At 31.3% G+C, this 19,181-nt stretch overlaps 1 protein-coding gene across 1 annotated transcript; it reads right to left on the bottom strand.

Moving 5' to 3' along the window:
• Positions 1–15,017: 15,017 nt before the first annotated feature.
• OCT59_000038 (uncharacterized protein) lies at positions 15,018–16,452 on the bottom strand (the record flags this gene model as incomplete). Its single annotated transcript, XM_066138556.1, has 4 exons — positions 15,018–15,344; positions 15,421–15,792; positions 15,851–15,963; positions 16,335–16,452. The coding sequence occupies 4 exons, from the start codon at positions 16,450–16,452 to the stop codon at positions 15,018–15,020; spliced, it is 930 nt and encodes a 309-aa protein (XP_065988040.1).
• Positions 16,453–19,181: the final 2,729 nt, after the last annotated feature.

Genomic DNA, 19,181 nt, shown 5'->3' with positions numbered 1-19,181 from the left:
CCGGGAACTTTTAATGTTAAACCAAACACCTAAAAAACGAAAAGAAGTTGTCATAGAAATTGGGGTAATGGTAATGGAAGGAACACTATTTAATGAAGATAAAGCTAAATTAAAAGTAATAGGAGATAAAGTGGAATTCGAAGTCAAAGGCAATGAATTAGTAATTAACACATATTTGTTATGATTGGCAGAAGTGTTATTAATTTGATAGAATTCTTCTGTAATGGATAACATAAATTCCATGCCAGTCTTCGACGAGGAAATAAGAGTAGAGTCATCCATAAATACTAAATTATTAATCTTCAAATCAGAAGAAGGATTGGGAGAATCAATTAAGGATGGTGTAGAAAGAATATAAGGGTCCATCATTTCATGCTTTAAGACAGTAAGTAAGGGATCAATATAAATAACCCATAAGAGAGGAGAAATAACTTCGCCTTGGTCAATACCAATGCGAACCCTATAAGCAGGCGTGGATCCATGAGCAGTGAAAACGCTATTAATACGTTTTGTGAAAAGGGAAAGAATAAACTTAATAGCAGAAGCTGGAAGACGTATTCGTTCTAAAGCGAAACGTAACATTGTCAAATCAACCGAGTCAAAAGCTTTAGAAATGTCTTGAGAGAGAATCCAAAGTGGATTTTTGTTGACATCAGCATCATGGATAATAGATTCTAGAGTAATAATAGGGTCGCGGCAAGAACCACCAGGAAGACCAGCGAAGTTACCACCTTTAAGAACATCATGTGTAGCCATAATAGTAGAAAGGCGATTATAAAAGAGTTTGACAAGAGATTTTCTAATCACTTCAAGTAAAGTAATAGGACGAGTATTTTTCAATTGACATTTCCATTCGTGAGGTTTGGGAATGGGAAAAACCATTGCCTGTCGCCATAAGTCAGGAATATCAGCTTTGGAAAGGCAAGCTTGAATTAAAATAAGGAGTAGAGCCGAGGAACAAGATCCAAGGTGTTTGAGCATTTCATAAGTGATCATGGAAGGACCTGAGGCTTTACCGTTAGGAGTAGGAAGAAGAGCATTAGGTTAACCATTCGTCAAGGGTAGGGGGATTCATCAAAGAATCATAGATGGAGGAGGGCACATCATCCATAGGTTGGTAAACAGAAGACCATCTATCAGGTAATGTATCTACAGATACAGGAGGAGTGGATTTTATAGGTACAAAGTTTTGGAAATGGTTAACAACAGCATCGTCTATATCCTTGGGAGCAGTTAATAACTGAGGGTGAGTGGGATGATCAACAAAGACACGATCCAAAGTGATACGGCGGCGGGTGCGAGAAAGCGCTGAATCAATGAAAGAGGAAAGGTCGGTTTCAAAATTATTGTTCCTATCGTCCAAATGAGCACGAATGGAGGAATCTTGGAATTCTTTTTCTTGAAGTAAATGAAATCCCCGCAAGGATTTTGAAATATTGGATAAATCATCAAGAAGTGACTTGAAATCATCTTGTCGACATGATGAGAGAGAAGAGGGCAAAGTAGGAACGAAAGTAAATACTTTCTTATATAATTGCAAAATATTTTGAAGTCTAATTAAATGAATAGACCACTTATGTTCCGAGCGGCAGAATAAGTTAAAGGATATTTGCGCAATAAACGTATTGAATGCATAAGGCGATTTAAAAACCGATAATGTTGGGTTAAAATTTCCAGATCTTTAGGAACCTTAGGAGTATAATTATTGCCAACAGTGGAAGAAGGTAGTGTAGCGTTGGCAGCTTTAAGAATTCGTGATTGGAGATATTCGCACATTTGATTGATATGCCAGGAGGAAAAGGTTGAAGGTGAGACGTCACATAAAGCATCAGCTTTATCAGCAAATTCCGTCCATTGAATTTCAGTTACAGAATCAAATTTGAAGACGCGACGGGTTCGGCGCTTAAGTTGTCGAGCGCGAGCCAATTTGGTAGAGGCAAAAAGTAAAGACATATCATAGTATGTTATGACGGGGTTATGATCAGATGTGCAAACATCTTGAGCATTAAAAATGCAAGCAGTAAGAGCGAATCCTTTGAGAAGAGGGCAGGACCATACATAATCAACTCGAGTAATGTGGTCATTGCGATGAAAGGTACCTAAAGAGTCGGAAAGATTAACAGGAGTATAGTCTTCATATCCGTGAGAGAGGAGATGAAAAAATAATCGGTGAATATGTTTTGAAGCAACTTGAGGTTGATTGAAGTAAATAGGGTAATATTTGTCTAAATGCATATTAAAATCGCCACAAACAGCATGGTAAAAGCCAGCATGTTTAGTAAGGGTAAGTTGTTGAATAAGCAAATCAATAGTATCAGTGCGCAGAACACTTTCAGCAGGGGGAGGGATATAAATAACAAATATACGCAATTTAATATTGCCTTTGAAATATAAATCAACAGAAAGTAACCGTGAAGAATGGGATTTAAAATCTTGGACATGTGAAGCAAGGGAATTTTCTATAAAAAGAGAAACACCACCAGAAGAGAGAATTTGTTTAGAAGTATCCAAATTAGAAGAGAACACAGTATAATTAGAAATGCGTTTGGATAAAAACTTCATTTGTTTAGGGTGAAGATGGGTATCCACGATACCACCAAAGGAAATATGTTTTAAGGAAAAGAAAGTAGAAATTTCTTCTAATTTAGTCTGACCATACATTTTAAGGCCATTAACATTAAAGGAAGAAATATTAAATGAATTGGGGATAGGGGAAGTGTTACTGGAAGAGGAAAATAACGATTCATGCGAAAAAATTTCAGTAACATTGTCGGGGTTGGGAGGGTTTCGTACAAAGGTATCATAATTAAAATTATTGTCCGACATTAAAACACAATGATATAAACAGTCGGGGAGTTAAAATTTGGAGAAAGAAATTAATTGGAAGAAGCTGAATCAGCTTGTTCCAGGGGAGCACCACCAAGGGAGCCAATGAATTGCTTGATATGACCAGTAAGTTGGTCCAATTTACTTTCAATAGCGACACGACTATTTTTGAGATCATTAATTTCTTCTTGTGTGGAGGAGATGGGAGTAAAAGGAGGAGCATTTGGAGAAAGGTGAGAAGAAGGAGGTGATGTGTCAGGAACAATAGTGAATGTAGGCGAAGGTCGCGTTAAAATACTTTTGGGAGGCAGCGAAGATTTAGCGGAAGACAGAATATTAAGAGGAACTTGAGTTACAGGGGCATCTTCTTGCATGAGGTCCGGTTCAGGTTCATTGGGTATAGGGAGTGGATCGAGCCAAGGTGTGATTCAATACGAGTCATCCGTTGGTCAGCAAGTTCAAGAGCTGAGATGCGTTTGTGAAAGTTAGCAACTTCACATTGTAATTCTCGTAAAAGGTTTAGAATGTTGTTAGCATCATCAGGAGATAATGCAGAGTTAGGAGTTTGTCGGGGGGTAAGGGACGTGCTGTAGAACGAGAGGAGGAAGAAAAGGAGACAGATCGTTCTTTACTATTATGGCGGGCACGTTGAGAAGTATTGGGAGGGGGTTTGTTATGATTACTATTATCATTATTAGTGCGGTCATGGGAAGCGTTATTGGCTCGTCCAGAATTGGAAGCAGATCGATCTTTAGATTTGGAGCGAGATCGAGAGCGAGAACGTGCATTGGCAATATTAGAATTGGAGCGAGGTTGATTAATATTGAATCGTTCTTTGAGTTTTGCAACAGGGTCACGAGTGCGGCTTCTACCTCTGGTTTGTTTGAGTGGGCAAAAATTAGGAGCACAACCTAGTTTGCCACATCTGTGACAAAGTTTATTAGTATTATCGGGGAGGACCAGAAAAGCACTTTGCCTTGGAAGCTAACAGTCTGTTCCATAGCAGCATCCATGGTTTCTTGGGAGTTGAAGGTGACATAGGCCCCATCTTTTGGGTTTGTAGGAATTTAAAGAAAGAGGAACATTGACAGCTTTTGCACCAAGATCGCGTGTAAGAGGAGCCAAGTTGATATCCTTAACATTGGGAGGAAGTTGAGTGAGGGTGGCAACGTATTGACGGCGCGCAGCCTTTTGATCCACAGTATAGAAACATGGAGTAATTCGGAGACAGGTGGAGAAACAGTAAACAGCCCATTGGTCGGTAAAACGAGCAATTGAATCGGCGTGATCATACACAATACGGGCTTGCTGGACTTTAGCATTAGGCCTGGAGAAGAGGCGACAAGAGGTAATATTACCAAATTTTTTGAAATAGGCCATGAGGTTGTCCTTTTTGATAAAGAAAGGGATATCGGTAACTTGGATAGCCCAGAGATCTTCATTGGATCGGAGTTGGCGAGGGTCATGGGCATGAAAAATCAAGTCAGGGAACCTCAGGATGAGAGGAACCAATGCACAGATCGCGTGCTTCAGCGGTATGGAAGTGGATAACGAGGCGTTTAGCCTCACCAGAACCTGTCATACGAGCTTTTCCAGTGAATGACTCGTACGTTTCTAAGAAAAGGTTATTCACAGCCTCAATAAGCGGGCTTTATTGGTAGGGAATTTCTTGAGTGATTCAGGGGCAGCATTCGGCGCAGCTGCAGCCTGAAAATCATCTCTGGTTATGGCAGCTCACCACTGGATCTGGGGTTTGATCGCCATCAGGAGCACATTAAGTATCCAAATTGGGCGACGCGTTAGGGGGTTGTTGCAAGTCTTTGTTTGAAGGTGCGAAAGCTGGACGCGTCCACATTTCCAGAAGACGCGACGTGACTGGGCGCAGTTGGCGCAGCAGATTTTTTCGGGGAGGAGGCCAAAGTATTTTCGCCAGAGATATTTTGTTGAGGAGAAGAGGAAGGTCCATCTACTCCAACGTCAGCCGTCTGGTCATCGGCAACGTAGTCTTCTTCCATAGAATTTTCGGTAATCGTACGATTACGTTTCTGCTGGATAGTGTTTTCACCATCGGAGCTTGAATTATCGGAGTTGTTATTATTTTTTCGTTCTTGACGGGAAGCTTTCCTACTGTTAGGGTTATGACTTCCACGGCCTCTCTTGGCATAGTTACCAGACATAGTAGAGGGCTTTGAGTTGGGAATATATAAAATATAAAATTTTATTAGTAGCTTGTATTATTTTTAAAAATAATAAAAAAATTATTTTCGTCGGAAATTTTCGTTTTTGAAAAATTCAGGAGAGAGTTACTACTAGTCACTACTGGTCAAAAACCAATATATCAGGTACTAGTCAAAAACCAATATATCGGGTAGCAGATATGTATCAGATATGTACCCGATATGTGTAGTATTAATGCAGAAAATCGGGTACCCGATATGTGTAAGATATGTGTAAATATATATATCATCTACATATCATTTACATATCATATACATATCAGTACCCGATATGTATATGATATATATATTTACACATATCTTACACATATCGGGTACCCAATTTTCTGCATTAATACTACACATATTGGGTACATATCTGATACATATCTGCTACCCGATATATTGGTTTTTGACCAGTTTGTTAGCATTGTTGCTTCTACTTTGGTTGGAATATATCAAGGGGGAAGATCTGGGAAAATTTAGTGTAATGCGATTTTTCTTTTTTAGATTAATTTTTTTTTTACTTTATTTTTTCTTAGGAGACTATATAGCTTTGTTTTTAGTTAGTTTTATTTTTATATTTTTCTTTTTATTTTTTGTAAATTGTAAAGTTCGAATAAATTTAATAAAGATAAAGGCTACTATGCCACGTTTGCCTGGTTTTTGACCAGTGCTAATTGTATTTTTTTTATACATATCATCCAAGAAATTAACCATTTCTTCATTATTATTATCAAGATTACTAGGTGCTCGTCCTACTTCATTGTTGAATTAGTTTATTATAAAGTCAGATATATCAACAGTTAGTACTGTCACTACTGACATTACTTCTTCATAATTTTATATCTGATTAAATAACAACACTATTATATCTACTACTGAACCCTATTCTAATAATGCAAATCTAGCCTTAAGCTTTTTGATGATAATGAAAATCATGGCGCAGTAAAAATCACATGACTTGAAAATCAGATGATTAATTAGTAGATCAATTATTATGTAATTAAATAATTTTATAAATCTGATTAGTAATGTTACAATTATTATTATTGTTATTTTTATTATTTTTATTATTTCTTTTATTTATCTTATTGATTTTATTTATTTTATATATCTTATTTTTTTAGTTATTTTATTTTTCTTATATTTTATTTTATATAAATATCTTTGGATTTTTTTTGATTAAAGTGGGTAAAAATAAAAAGATCGAAATGTGTTAAGTTTAGATAGTATAAGTTAAAAATTAACTTATATTAATTATTTAATAAACTTTTATATTAAAAATAAAATGGGATTGTATTATATTTTTATGTATTGTGTTTTTTACATATCTTACTAATATAAACTATGTTATAACTACTATTGTCTTCTTAACATTTAGTTATAATTGACAGAATCTGAGACGGACCTATTAACCACTGGTTGAAATCATTTCTTTCAACATTAATTGATGTTTTATTCTTTTTTTTAGAGGGTTTTTGACTGGATCTCATTGGTTTACAAGTGAGTAAACAAAACCCTTTATTATTTTTGTAGAAATAATATCATATTAATGTTTCATTCTTTTGTTACAGATCTTTCGGATTTGGATATTGTAAGTTTTGAAGCGAAGGTTTCAAAACTTTTTAGTTTTTTTTTGAAAAATGTTACTAATATTTCTTTTTCTTTTTTTTTTGTAGGTTCTAGTATCGAGTTTAGGATGATTTTGGTAAGTTTCACAAAGAACTTTGCGACTTTTAGTTTTTTTTGCAATTGAAAATATTTTCTAACATTTCTTTTTTTTTCTTTACTTTGTAGGAGCAGACTTTATCTTGGAATAAATCAGTAAGTTTCTGCGAATCAAATTAGTAGGTTTTAAAGCGTTTTACTTCAAACCTTTTTTTTATAATTTTTTTTATTTTTTTTATTAATTTTTTTTATCTTTTTTTGTTAGGTATCGGCTTCTTTGAACTTTCTGGATCCTGGATGATAGGATCGATTAATAAGCTTTAAAATGGTTTATTTTGAACCTTTTTTAAAAGTTTCTTTATTTATTTTAAAGAAACTAACTACTTTTTTTTATTTTGTTAAGGGGTGTGCCAGAAATCAGCTGATTTGAAAGGGGGTGGGGGAGTCAAGCTTTAGATCAGGTTTATATATCTAAATATAAATGGAAGTAATTTAATTATTTTTATATAATTATTATAATGCAATTATCTTAACTTCTAGTGATCCAATTTTAATAAACTTTTTTTTAATTTATAGTTCTCATTTAGCTTTACAAATCTAGCTTTACAAAATAAAAAAAAGTGTGTTCAAATTGAATCACTAGAAGCCAAGATAATTATAAATACTAATTATTATGTATAATATTTAATATTTAATAGTAATAATTTTTTTAGCCAATCAGATTTCAATCAGGTAGGGGTGGGGTTAAGGCTACTAATTGAGAGAAATCAGCTGATTTCAACTTGTGAAGATCGAGAATTTCTGACATGACTGCTGTTTAGCGATCCTCTTGATAGTCTTTAGAGTATGAACTTGGAACTGAAGTTTAAATAATGAGAAACGGGTATAAGGAAATAACCACACAGTATATGAAGAAAATTGTAAATTATTCAATTGAAATAATCCAATAAGAAATAAAGATTCCTATGGGTCTTTGGGACGAAATTCTGGATGGTAAGTTGTTTTATTTGAGGTGGAGATGCCATTGGCTTTTAAAACATATTGACGTTTCTTTTATATTGCTTTTGTAGGTTCACAGTTATTTTGATGTAGCTGCATATTATTATTCATAATAATTATATAGTACATTATTAATATTATAAATACACAATTGCTGCATTTAACTGTGAAATCTTATGAAATTCACGATGTCTAAGCCATGTACTGTATAGATGATCGCTAGTCAGAAATTTGTACAAACTAAAAATAAAAAATTATACATGTATTGCTAGAGTTCTGAACAGGTCAGCCAAATTCAGGTAACCTGACCTGACCTGACCTGAAATTCAGGTCAGGTATGAGATTTTTGAAAAAAATTCAGGTCAGGTATGAAGATTGACCTGATCTGATTGACCTGTTGACCTGAAACTATTGATAATAAAAGTGAGTTGCAGTATTGTGATTCACTTTTTTATATTGATTTTATATAAAAAAAGAGAGTTGCGGTATTGCGATTCACTTTTTTATATTGATTTTATATAATAAAAGTGAGTTGCAATATTGCGATTCATTTTTTATATTAATTCTATATAAAAAAAGTGAATTGCAGTATTGGGATTAACTTTTTTTATATGATTTTAATATAAAAATGTTGAATCGCAATATTTCGAGAAAAAATGTTGCGAAAATGTTTTTTTCATAATATTATATTAAAAAAATGTTTCGTAACATTTTTTTTTTGATATTTCAATAATAACATTGCGAAAACATTTTTTTCATAATGTTATATTAAAAAAAAACATTTTGCAATATTTTTTTTCAATATTTTAATAAAAAACATTGCAAAAACGTTTTTTTCATAATATTATATTAAAAAAAAAAAGTTTTGTACCGTTTTTTTTCAATACTTTAATAAAAATAGTCCTGAAATTTTTCAGGTTTCAGGTCAGATCAGGTCAAACAGACAACCTGATATAATCTGACCTGACCTGACCTGAAAAAAAATTTCAGGTCAGGTTTATCAATTAGCCTGACCTGACCCATTCGGAACTCTATGTACTGCTGTAAATAATAAATATTTTCATTCCAATAGAATGAATGACAATAAACAAATAGTTATATTAATTACTTAATTTTAACAAAACGTTTTTTTAAAAAAAGCTTGGTAAATCAGTTCAGTTTTTGGTAATTACTGATCAATTCGGTTCGGTATCAGTTTTTGCAAAAACTGAACTGAACTGAACTGATCAGAGCCCTAGTACTGCTTAAGATTATGTCTTTTTTTGAATTAGTAATCTAATAGAACCCCAAAATATACATAAAAAGATCAGATCCGATTTTGCGTACAACTAGCTAGAAATGCGATCTGAAATCCAAAAATTCGGATCATCCGCCAATCCATCCGATCTGAACAGATAATAGATGCATCCGGATGGATTAAGGATATCCATTTTAATTCGAAATAGCATCCAATGATCGTACAGAGATGCACTATAGCTCATTCGAATCGTTGCATTGTGACGATTCGAATGAGATATAGTGCATCTCTATACGATCGCTGGATGCCGAGATACCCAAAAATTTGAAGTTAATCTGGATTATCTGGATTTAATCCTATGATAATTCGGATTGATCTGTGCGGATCACGGATTGTAAAATTTCATCCAGATCGCATCTCTACAACTAGCCAAAAAAACATGAAAATCTTTCTTTTTTAGATAATTCCCGGTGAAAAGATATTTCCTTTTTTGGTCACTTGCCAAAATTATCATAATTCCAGCCCTGAAAGAATACGTACAGGCGGTACAGCTACAGTCAACTCCCTCTATAGTCACTCCCGTTATAGTCACATTCTACTATATAGTCATACCAGTTGAATGTTCAAAACACTTTATTATTAAAATCTATTCTATATAGTCACTATCTCATATGGGCTGATTTGTCTACCTTTAATTAAAATATTGATTTTATTACATTTTTATTATACAAAATACTATATAATATACAGTAAATTGGGGGTGGGTATTAAAAAACTTTATTTAATATTATTATACTATAAGTTGGTAAATATTTCTTTTAAATTAATATAATTCTTAGCACTTACTATATACAGTATATTAAAAATTTGTATCTCAACTTTAAACGTAAATATCTCCAGATCTAATGATCCAATCGGCAAGCTCTTTTTTCGCTCATATAGACCAGATCAAGGGCTTTCCGAAGAGCCTAAATTTATAAAAAGCGGATCAGTGGATCCCAAGATATTTGCATTTAAGCATGTTAAAAAGTTCATACCTCAACTTTAAATGTAAATATCTCTGGATCTAATTATTCAATTGGCGAGCTCTTTTTTTGCCTATAAAGTCCGGAACAAGGGCTTTCCAACGAGCCTAAAATTACAGAAAACGGATCAGTGAATCTTGATATATTTGCGTCTAAAGATGGTAATACAAATTCCGACATAAAATAATTATTTTTATTGTTTGAAAATATCTATTATGATACCATCTGTTATATGATATTTTTATTATATTTTTATAAACATTTATAGCTACTAAGACTATATAAATTTTTATTTTATTTTATATTTTATTAAAATATACTTACTTTTTAATAATATATGTTAAAAATTCCATATATATAAGAAATGGGTTTTTTATTAGTGAAATGGGTTTTTTCACAGCTCTTTTACATTTAATAATTTAAGTTTCGCAAATGTAAATTTTTGTTCAACTTATTATTTAGTCAAGTGATCATCAATCAGATGATTTTTTGGTATTACAAAATAATTTTGAGTAACGAAAATTGTGCAAATCAATTCAATAACTCTTTTTAATGCTGAGTAGATAAATCAGCCCATATAGGGTTGATCACCCTATCTCAGTAGTTGGTTACTGAGATCCTCATTAAGCCTGTGTATGGTGAGGTCGCAGGTTCGATTTCTATGATCACGGAAATAAAAAGAATTTTACTGCGGACGCTACCACTAATAGCGTGAAGATACAGGGATTAGATAGTTGGACTGCACCATGGTGAATTAGTGTATACAGTTAGGCTGCACATTTCAACAAAGGGTCATGGTGTCCTTCTAACGTTCTTTATGAGATCATTGGGATGTTTGGAGTCCTGTACGTGAAGGTCGCTACTTGTATACCTTAGGGGTAATTTCCTGTTCAGGGTGGTCCCCACTTTCGAAATGATACCGGCTTTAGGATCCCGTGTGGACTAGATGGTCGTTCTATAGATGGTAAAATCCTGGGTGTAATGACTTTGCGGTAGTTTACCTTCTAATAGGTTTAGGCCAACTAGGATATTCCTAAACAGACAGGTGTACTAGGTGAAATATGGGGTTCAACTCTTCACTAGGCGGGTACCGGATGGCAGCTTGGGTGGTAGTAAGACCACTGGGAATAATCCCAAACAAGCGAGTCTATACTATCTCATGTTCTCTCTGTTTCAGTAGTCACTACTATACCATTGGGGGATTCACAACTGTACTTTAGGGCTAAAGAATCGTGGAACTGTAGTGGCTTGAGTGAGCCTTAGTTCAGTTCTGAAGTGTGAATGTTGATATGGAAGGGTTTCTAGATGATTGCCATTACATTCGCACCAAAAGTCCTCCATTACTAAGACATGCCAGGGTGGCATATAAATTCGAGCTTGTCTTGCCTCTAGAATGGATAAAGGATGAGTAGGGGGTTATAACTAGCCAGTTAGTATTTCATTGATGGATAGGACTATCCTGAGGTCAAACCAAAATGGCAGTTGTAGTGATAATTGGTTAGGTTGCACATACCAGTTGGTTGGTATACGTTAGTCAACTAATTGTACCTATGGACTACCATGCTATAACAAGACAAATCAGCCCATATGTAAAATCAATATAAAAAAGTGAATTCTAATATCGCAACTTATTTTTATTTTATAAAATCAATATAAAAAGTGAATTCCAATATCACAACTCACTTTTATTATATAAAATTAATATAAAAAGTGAATTCCAATATCACAACTCACTTTTATTATATAAAATTAATATAAAAAGTGATAGAATCAATAGTTTCAGATTAACAGATCATTTAGATTATATTTATGTAGCAACTTGAAATGATGCTGAATTGCAATTGCTAAACCTGACCTGATAAATTCAGGTCAATCTGTCAGGTTACCTGAATTTGGTCAATCTGTTTAGAACTCTAATCACTTGTTAGTCTTATGAGTCATGAAACATAATAATATTATGAAAGTTTTTTTCTTTTTTTTAGGGATGTTTCTTAATCTTACTGGATTCCAGAGTAGTGCTTCAATTTAGGTAGAAACTGTTATCCGGATAAATTAAAAAAATTATCCAGATTTTATCTAGATTATCTGGTTCAGATATAAATCCAGATATATCTGAATAGAAACTGAAATCTGGATAAGATTATATTTAAAAAAATTTTTTCATTGATCGATCTTAACAAATAATATTATTGGCATTAACTTAATTAAATTTTGACTTGATATTTTTAATGAAATTAGTGATATTTTATTAATTTTAAATAAAATAAAATTTTAATTTTGGCCGGAACTACAAATTTTGCCTGAATTATGTCAATTTTTTGAAAATTTGAGAAATGTAAAATTTTGCAATAAATACATTATTATAAATATAAAAACACATTAAAATCATAAAATAATAGAAGATTATACATAAACTAATTATTTTTATTAAATTTATATACTATTTTGTAATATAAAATTAATTAATTCAACCTAACTATTAGAAAAAATCTTTTTTTTTAAATCATGGATCAACAGTAATTTGGGCCAGACATATAATAGCGGCTAAAATTACAAAAATCCCAAATTTTGTTTAGTTGGGCCGGATACTGCTGCTTGTTGACGAATATTAATTTCACTAAATTTGGGCTGGCATTATAGATAGGATGAATTACTATCGACCATTGAATATTCTACTAGTAATTTTAGTATGATTTTAACAAATGGTAATTTAATAGATAATAATTTCAATAAATAAGTAATTTAAATGATTAAAAAAAAATTTTTATAATTTTTTTTATCCAATTAACAGGTCAAACCGGATATTTTTTATTTGGATATTTTATCTGAATAAAACTGCGGTATCCAGATAGCTATTTTTTTCCAGATATCCGGATACCGCAGTTTTATCCATACACATTACTCCAGAGATTGTAAGCTAGGAATGAGAGTATTCAATTTTTTTATTTTGGAAATGTTACTAATGTTCCTTTTTTTTCTTTAGGGTTCTTGAATCTAAGCTTAATCTCTTGGATATAAAACTCTGAAAGTTATAAGAATGGAAAATTTATTTTTTTTATTTGAGAAGTATTATTAATATTTCTTTTTATTTTTTTTTTATAAAAATGGTTTTCTGTATTTATACTTTAGATCTTGAAATGATTTTGAAACATGAGTTTGGAAAATATGATAATGAATATATATGGATTACAAAAAGGTCAAACTGAAAATTACAGAAAAGCAAAGATATAAATAATAGAAAAAATTGCTGAAAGGAAAAAAAAGTAGTGAAAAGCAAATGAAAGAACAAATATAAAAAATAAAAAAATTAAGTTAAATAAAATAATTATAGTTCATATTAATACCAAATTTACTAAATATAATTTAGAAATAGCTTGGAAATAATTTAGTCTAGTACATCAGGAAATTATATAGTGCGAAAAGTTGCGCAAGTTTACACATCATAATATTTCGTAAGCTTCCAGACCCGCCGCAAGTTTGCGTAAGCGTAATATTTTGTAACTTTTTAAAATATTTCGAAATATTACGATATGCAAAGCTTCGTAATTTTACGATTTGTAATATTCCGTAATTTTGCGGTTCGCAATATTTCGTAATTTTACATAATATTTCGTAAGTTTTCAGACCCGCCGCAAGTTTGCGTAAGCGTAATATTTTGTAACTTTTTAAAATATTTCGAAATATTACTGTATGCAAGGCTTCGTAATTTTACGATTCGTAATATTCCGTAATTTTACTGCGTAATACTTCGCAACTTTTTAAAATATTTCGAAATTCTATGATGCGTAATGTTCCATAATTTGACGATTCGTAATATTCTGTGATTTTACACAACTTAATATTTCGTAATATTTCAAAATATTTCGATAAATAATACTTCATTTTCTGTACTATAAGTTTATATAATGTATGTTTTATTAGATATAATCATAAAAAATTACAAGTATTTATTAATATATACAGAATACATAAAAGTAAAAAAAAGAAAGAGTAGAGTAACAATATTATTAGACGTAAAAAGAAGAGAAACAGCTATAGTAACGTTAGTATTAGATATAAAGATAAAAGAAATATTGTTATTATTGTTAGTATTAAGGTAAAAAGAGTTAAAGAAACAGTAAAAGGAGTAAAAGAAACATGGATATTATCGTTAGTATTAAAGTACAAGTAAAAAGAAATAAAGGAAACGTAGATAGTATTGTTAGTATTACGACATAAAGTAACAAAGAGGTAAAAAAAAACGCGTTAATATTAAAATAATTAGTATTAATAAATAAATATTTCTATACCTGCAAAGTAATTGAACAAAAGAATAAAGAAATAAAGAGAAAGGAAAAAATAAACATGTTGTTAGTATTGTTAGTATCGTTAGTATTAAAGTACAAGTAAAAAGGAATAAAGGAAACATGGATATTATTGTTAGTATTACGATACAAAATAACAAAGAGGTAAAAAAAAATGAAAATAATTAGTATTAATAAACAAATATTTCTATACCTGCAAAGCAATAAATTATGAAATATATGTAAATATATTGTATATAATTAAAGAAATATAAATAGAAAGAAGAGACAAAAAAATTAAAAATATTGAACAAAAGAATAAAGAAATAAGAAACAAAAATAAATAAGACAAAAACGCGCGTACGATTAAATGATTAAATGATTAAATCACATGCAAGGATCAGCCTAATTTTGATTGGCCAGAAAATACGATATCGTAAAATTACGGAAATCCGCATTTTAAAAAATCACAGAAATTGTATATGCACAATTACTAAATATTATCCCCTCGTGATAAATTAAAAATTATCAACACAAATTCAACACAAATTTAACAAATTTAACGAAATTTGGCCAAAATTAACAAATTTTTACCAGAATTATCAACACAAATTGAACACAAATTGAACACAAATTTCAGCCACGATTTATTTATGTCACACCCGTGTTGTTAAGAATTAATAACCATTTTATTTATTAAAACTATATTAATTATGGTAAAAAAAATGCTATTACGTGTGATATATATAAAAAATAATATTTATTTTTTATGCAACCCATAATTCTCTAATAAACTATTTACATACCGACCTTCCTCCTCCGTGTTATAAGAGTCAATAGAAAGTATATCATCGTCAGCTATGCCATCATTGGCCGCACCATCGTTGGCCGCACCATCGTTGGCCGCACCATCGTTGGCCGCATCATCGTTAGCCGCACCATCGTTAGGCCTACCATCGTTAGTCACACCATTATCAGCCGCACCTGCTCTATCGTCAGCTGCTCTATCACCACCATCGTCTACATCATTACCATCATGAGAATCATCGTCCGAATGTGTAAATTTATCCCTATTTTCCAACTTTTGCTAAAAATCAATAAATAAATAAATAAACTGTAATTCAAATAATTCACATTTTGCAAATTGTAAATTAAAAACTTACTAAGTTGTTGATTATCTTCGACTTCATTATACTTTCGCTCATTTGAATGTTTTGATTATTAGGATTTAAGTACGTTTCACATATGCTAATCGCATACGCTATTTGTGTTTTTGAGGGATTTTTATTTTCTTTTCGCAACTTATCAATTATCAGCGACATATATGTCGTAGGTTGCCCATCTTTAACCTTTTTAAATAGGTTGTTGTAACATCTTTTCACCTCCGCCTTACTCTTCCATTCCTGAATCTTTGACGGACTAGCCTGAGTGTTAATAGACGGTAATTTATGCCCAGTCGCTTCGAAAACAGAATACATAACGTCTTTAACTCTAGACGTGAACGTCCCTCGTATGCTTCTATGTTGTTGTACTAACTATTAAAAAAAAATGTTAGTATGAAATTTAATAAAATTCATAATTGCTTTAACTTACAGTCGGGGCAATTTTTTTTTCGAAAAAAATAATCCATTGATTTTTTTTGAACTGGCGCATAAATTCCGGATTTTCGTCTTTTAAATATTTTTCGGTAGCGAGTTTGTACTCGTCTTTGCGAAGGATAAACAAAATTTTCAAATAAAATTTTCGACACCTTCTTAACGAGCTCCTAATCAAACGAGGTTAGCATTTCAGGTTTACATTAAATAATATTCATCTTTATTACCTTTACATACTCCGGATCTATTGTATTATTATTATTTTTGTTATTATCGTTGAGCTTTTTTTCTATCTTTCGAGAGACGGGTTTCGAGATTTTTTTGTCCGGTGATAAGAACTTCAAGCTTAGAAATTATCTGCGAATTGGTTCTTAATAGTTTTTCTATTGTTTTTTTATTAACTTTAACAATAAAATATAATTTAACTATATATTATATAATTTCTTTTATAAAGAATATGATACATATTATGTCATATATACCATCAACACTATCATCGGATATTCTCACTCGCTTCTCAGCTTCGCTACCCTCAGTACTACGTTTTGAAAATCTTTCATTATCGTCAATTCTTCGTTTCTCGCCACGCTTTGTAGCCATTATGATAATAAATTTGAAACGAAAATATGAGAAAAAGGAGGAAATATATGAGAAAAAAGAGGAAATATATGAGAAAAAAGAGGAAATATATGAGAAAAAGGTGAACTAGAAAATTCGAAAAGGATGAGGAAAAAGGGGGAAATACATGAATCAGAAATTCAGAAAAAGGAGGCAAGCTGTCATAAGGTAATTTCCGCCATTCTATACTAAAAAAGAAAAAAAACTTGCGAAATATTGCGAAAAATGGATGAACTAATGCGAAATATTACGAAAAATGAATGTACTAATGCAAAAATTTTGCATCGTGATATTACGAAAAAATATTGTAACACTTTCATAAGAGAACTTTAAAAAAAAACTCTCGTAAAAGCACATACATAGTACAATCGAAATATTAATCAAATCCAATTTATAAAAAAATAACATGTTACACATGTTGGGGCTTTTATGCATGGAAAAAAAAAGTTGCAGCCAGTGAACTCATTTGGCTGATCAGATTGATAGCGCTTATAACCTGATTATCGCATAAATTTGTGGCTGATCATCCGTCCATTATTGTAAAAGTGATTTGCCGTGTTAAGCCAATAAATTTGCGGCTGATTATCAGATGATTAGCCGGCCATCCGAATTCTTACAGCCCGTTACAGCAAATTCAAAATATGCGAAACACTCAGCACTTTTGCTGTCAGATTCACTTGGCAGGTTGCCGGCAAATTGAAATAGTAAATAAAATAATAAACAATATTTATATGGTACATCATAGACTTGTTACATTTATTTTTAGATTTGCCAACCCACGAACTCGGCAAGTTCCCGACAGCAAAATTGCTGAGTGTTTCGCATATTTTAAATTTTGCTATAATGCGTAAAATTGCGAATGATTCCGCGATATTAGCCACCAGATTCTTACAGCCAGTTCCATTCATTAATGCGTAAATTTGCGTAGTCGTGTCTATTCAAATAACTCAATCAATTGTAATCCATTCAATTAATTCATTAAATTTTTACAATGAATTTGCAATATAATTTTATTAGCACACATAATCTCATATAAATTAAATAGTGAATTGATACTTTTCATCAAATTTAACGCGTTAATTTAGTAACATGAGTTTCAAATGCCCCCTTTGTATGCGAATATTCAGTCAACGCTTTGCATATACTCAACACGCCCAAAAATGCTTAAAAAATGTAGAAGTAGAAGTAGAAGATGATGATGATAATAATGATAGTGAAAAATATAGCAGTGAAATGGATACAAGAAGTAATCTAAGTAGTGAATATGAAAATGATAAAGTTGAGGTAATTATGTTATTCCAGATTATTCTTTTTAAAGAAAAAGCTCAAATTATACTAACTCATTTTGGTTTATAATTTTAGGTGGATGATGATAATAATGTACAAAATATGTCATTTGACAGTATTGGAAGTGCAATATCAGAGATGAGCCTTGAAGATAGTAACTTTGAAAATATATTAGATTCATCTGAAGAGCCTGAAATTTTTGAAGAACCCAAAAATCTCAATACCAAAACTTGCACAGAATTTCCTAATGATGCTTATAAAGATCTAATGTTATTAGTAACGAAATATAAAATAAACAATAAAGGTGGTAATGAAATAATACGTTTTTTTAATAAACATTCAAATCTTACAGAATCACCATTACCAAAAAATATTGAACAGGGACGAGCATTTATGAATAATATGAAGTTTTCTAATTTAGAATTTAGTAAAGTTCTTATAACAAAACATAAGGATAAAGATTATTTTCTTTATTATCAAAACTTAATACAGTGCATCAAAAATATCTTAACTGTTCCTGACATAACACAAAATTTTGCGCTATCTTACGAAAACTATGAGGTAAATAGTAAATATTAGTTAATTCAATAATTTAAATAATATTTATTTTAATTTATTTATATTATTTTATAGTATAATAGAGAAAGTATTTACAGTGAACAAAACACTGGAAAATGGTGGAAAACTACGCAAGAATCCTTACCTACTGGTTCCAAATTATTATCAATTATTTTATATTCAGATGCAACAACTACAGATACATTAGGAAAAAGTCAATTGCATCCAATATATATTTCATTAGGCAATATTCCAATATGGCGTCGTAATAAACAGGATGCAAAGCAACTTTTGGGATATTTACCAATTTTAGAAGCTGCAAATAAAGATCTGGTTCGTGATACCTTTCATAAATCTTTACGTCATTTACTAGAACCAATTATTTTATTAAAAGATGGTATAGACCTTTTTATAAATAATGAAAATACCTGGTTTTATCCTAGAGTTTCAACTATTATTGCAGATTGGCCAGAAGCCGCAAGTTTTTGTTTAGTTTATAAATCCTCCAATTCAAGCCTTCCATGTCACTCCTGTTTAATTAAAAGGGACAATCTTGCAAATATAAACTTATCGGTTAATGATGTAATACTAAGAACTCATGATGAAATGCGTAAATATTTTGAAAATGATACACAAAAATCTGTTTGCATAGAATCTGTACCTAATTTTTTTTGGGATTTGCCGTAAGTATGCAAAAGTAGAAATAATTATAATAACATATATATATATTAATTATAAATATTTATATTATCAAGGAATATAAATATCTACTTGGCTACTGTTCCTGACAGAATGCATCATTTAGATTTGGGTTTATTTCGTTATCAAATTATCTTCACGTGTGATATCTTAAAATTGCAACATGT

Source organism: Rhizophagus irregularis, chromosome 1 (genome assembly GCF_026210795.1).
Source record: "Rhizophagus irregularis chromosome 1, complete sequence".
Classification (NCBI taxonomy): domain Eukaryota; kingdom Fungi; phylum Glomeromycota; class Glomeromycetes; order Glomerales; family Glomeraceae; genus Rhizophagus; species Rhizophagus irregularis.
Note: the sequence above shows the minus strand (reverse complement) of the source record. Positions and strands in the feature narration are given on the sequence as shown.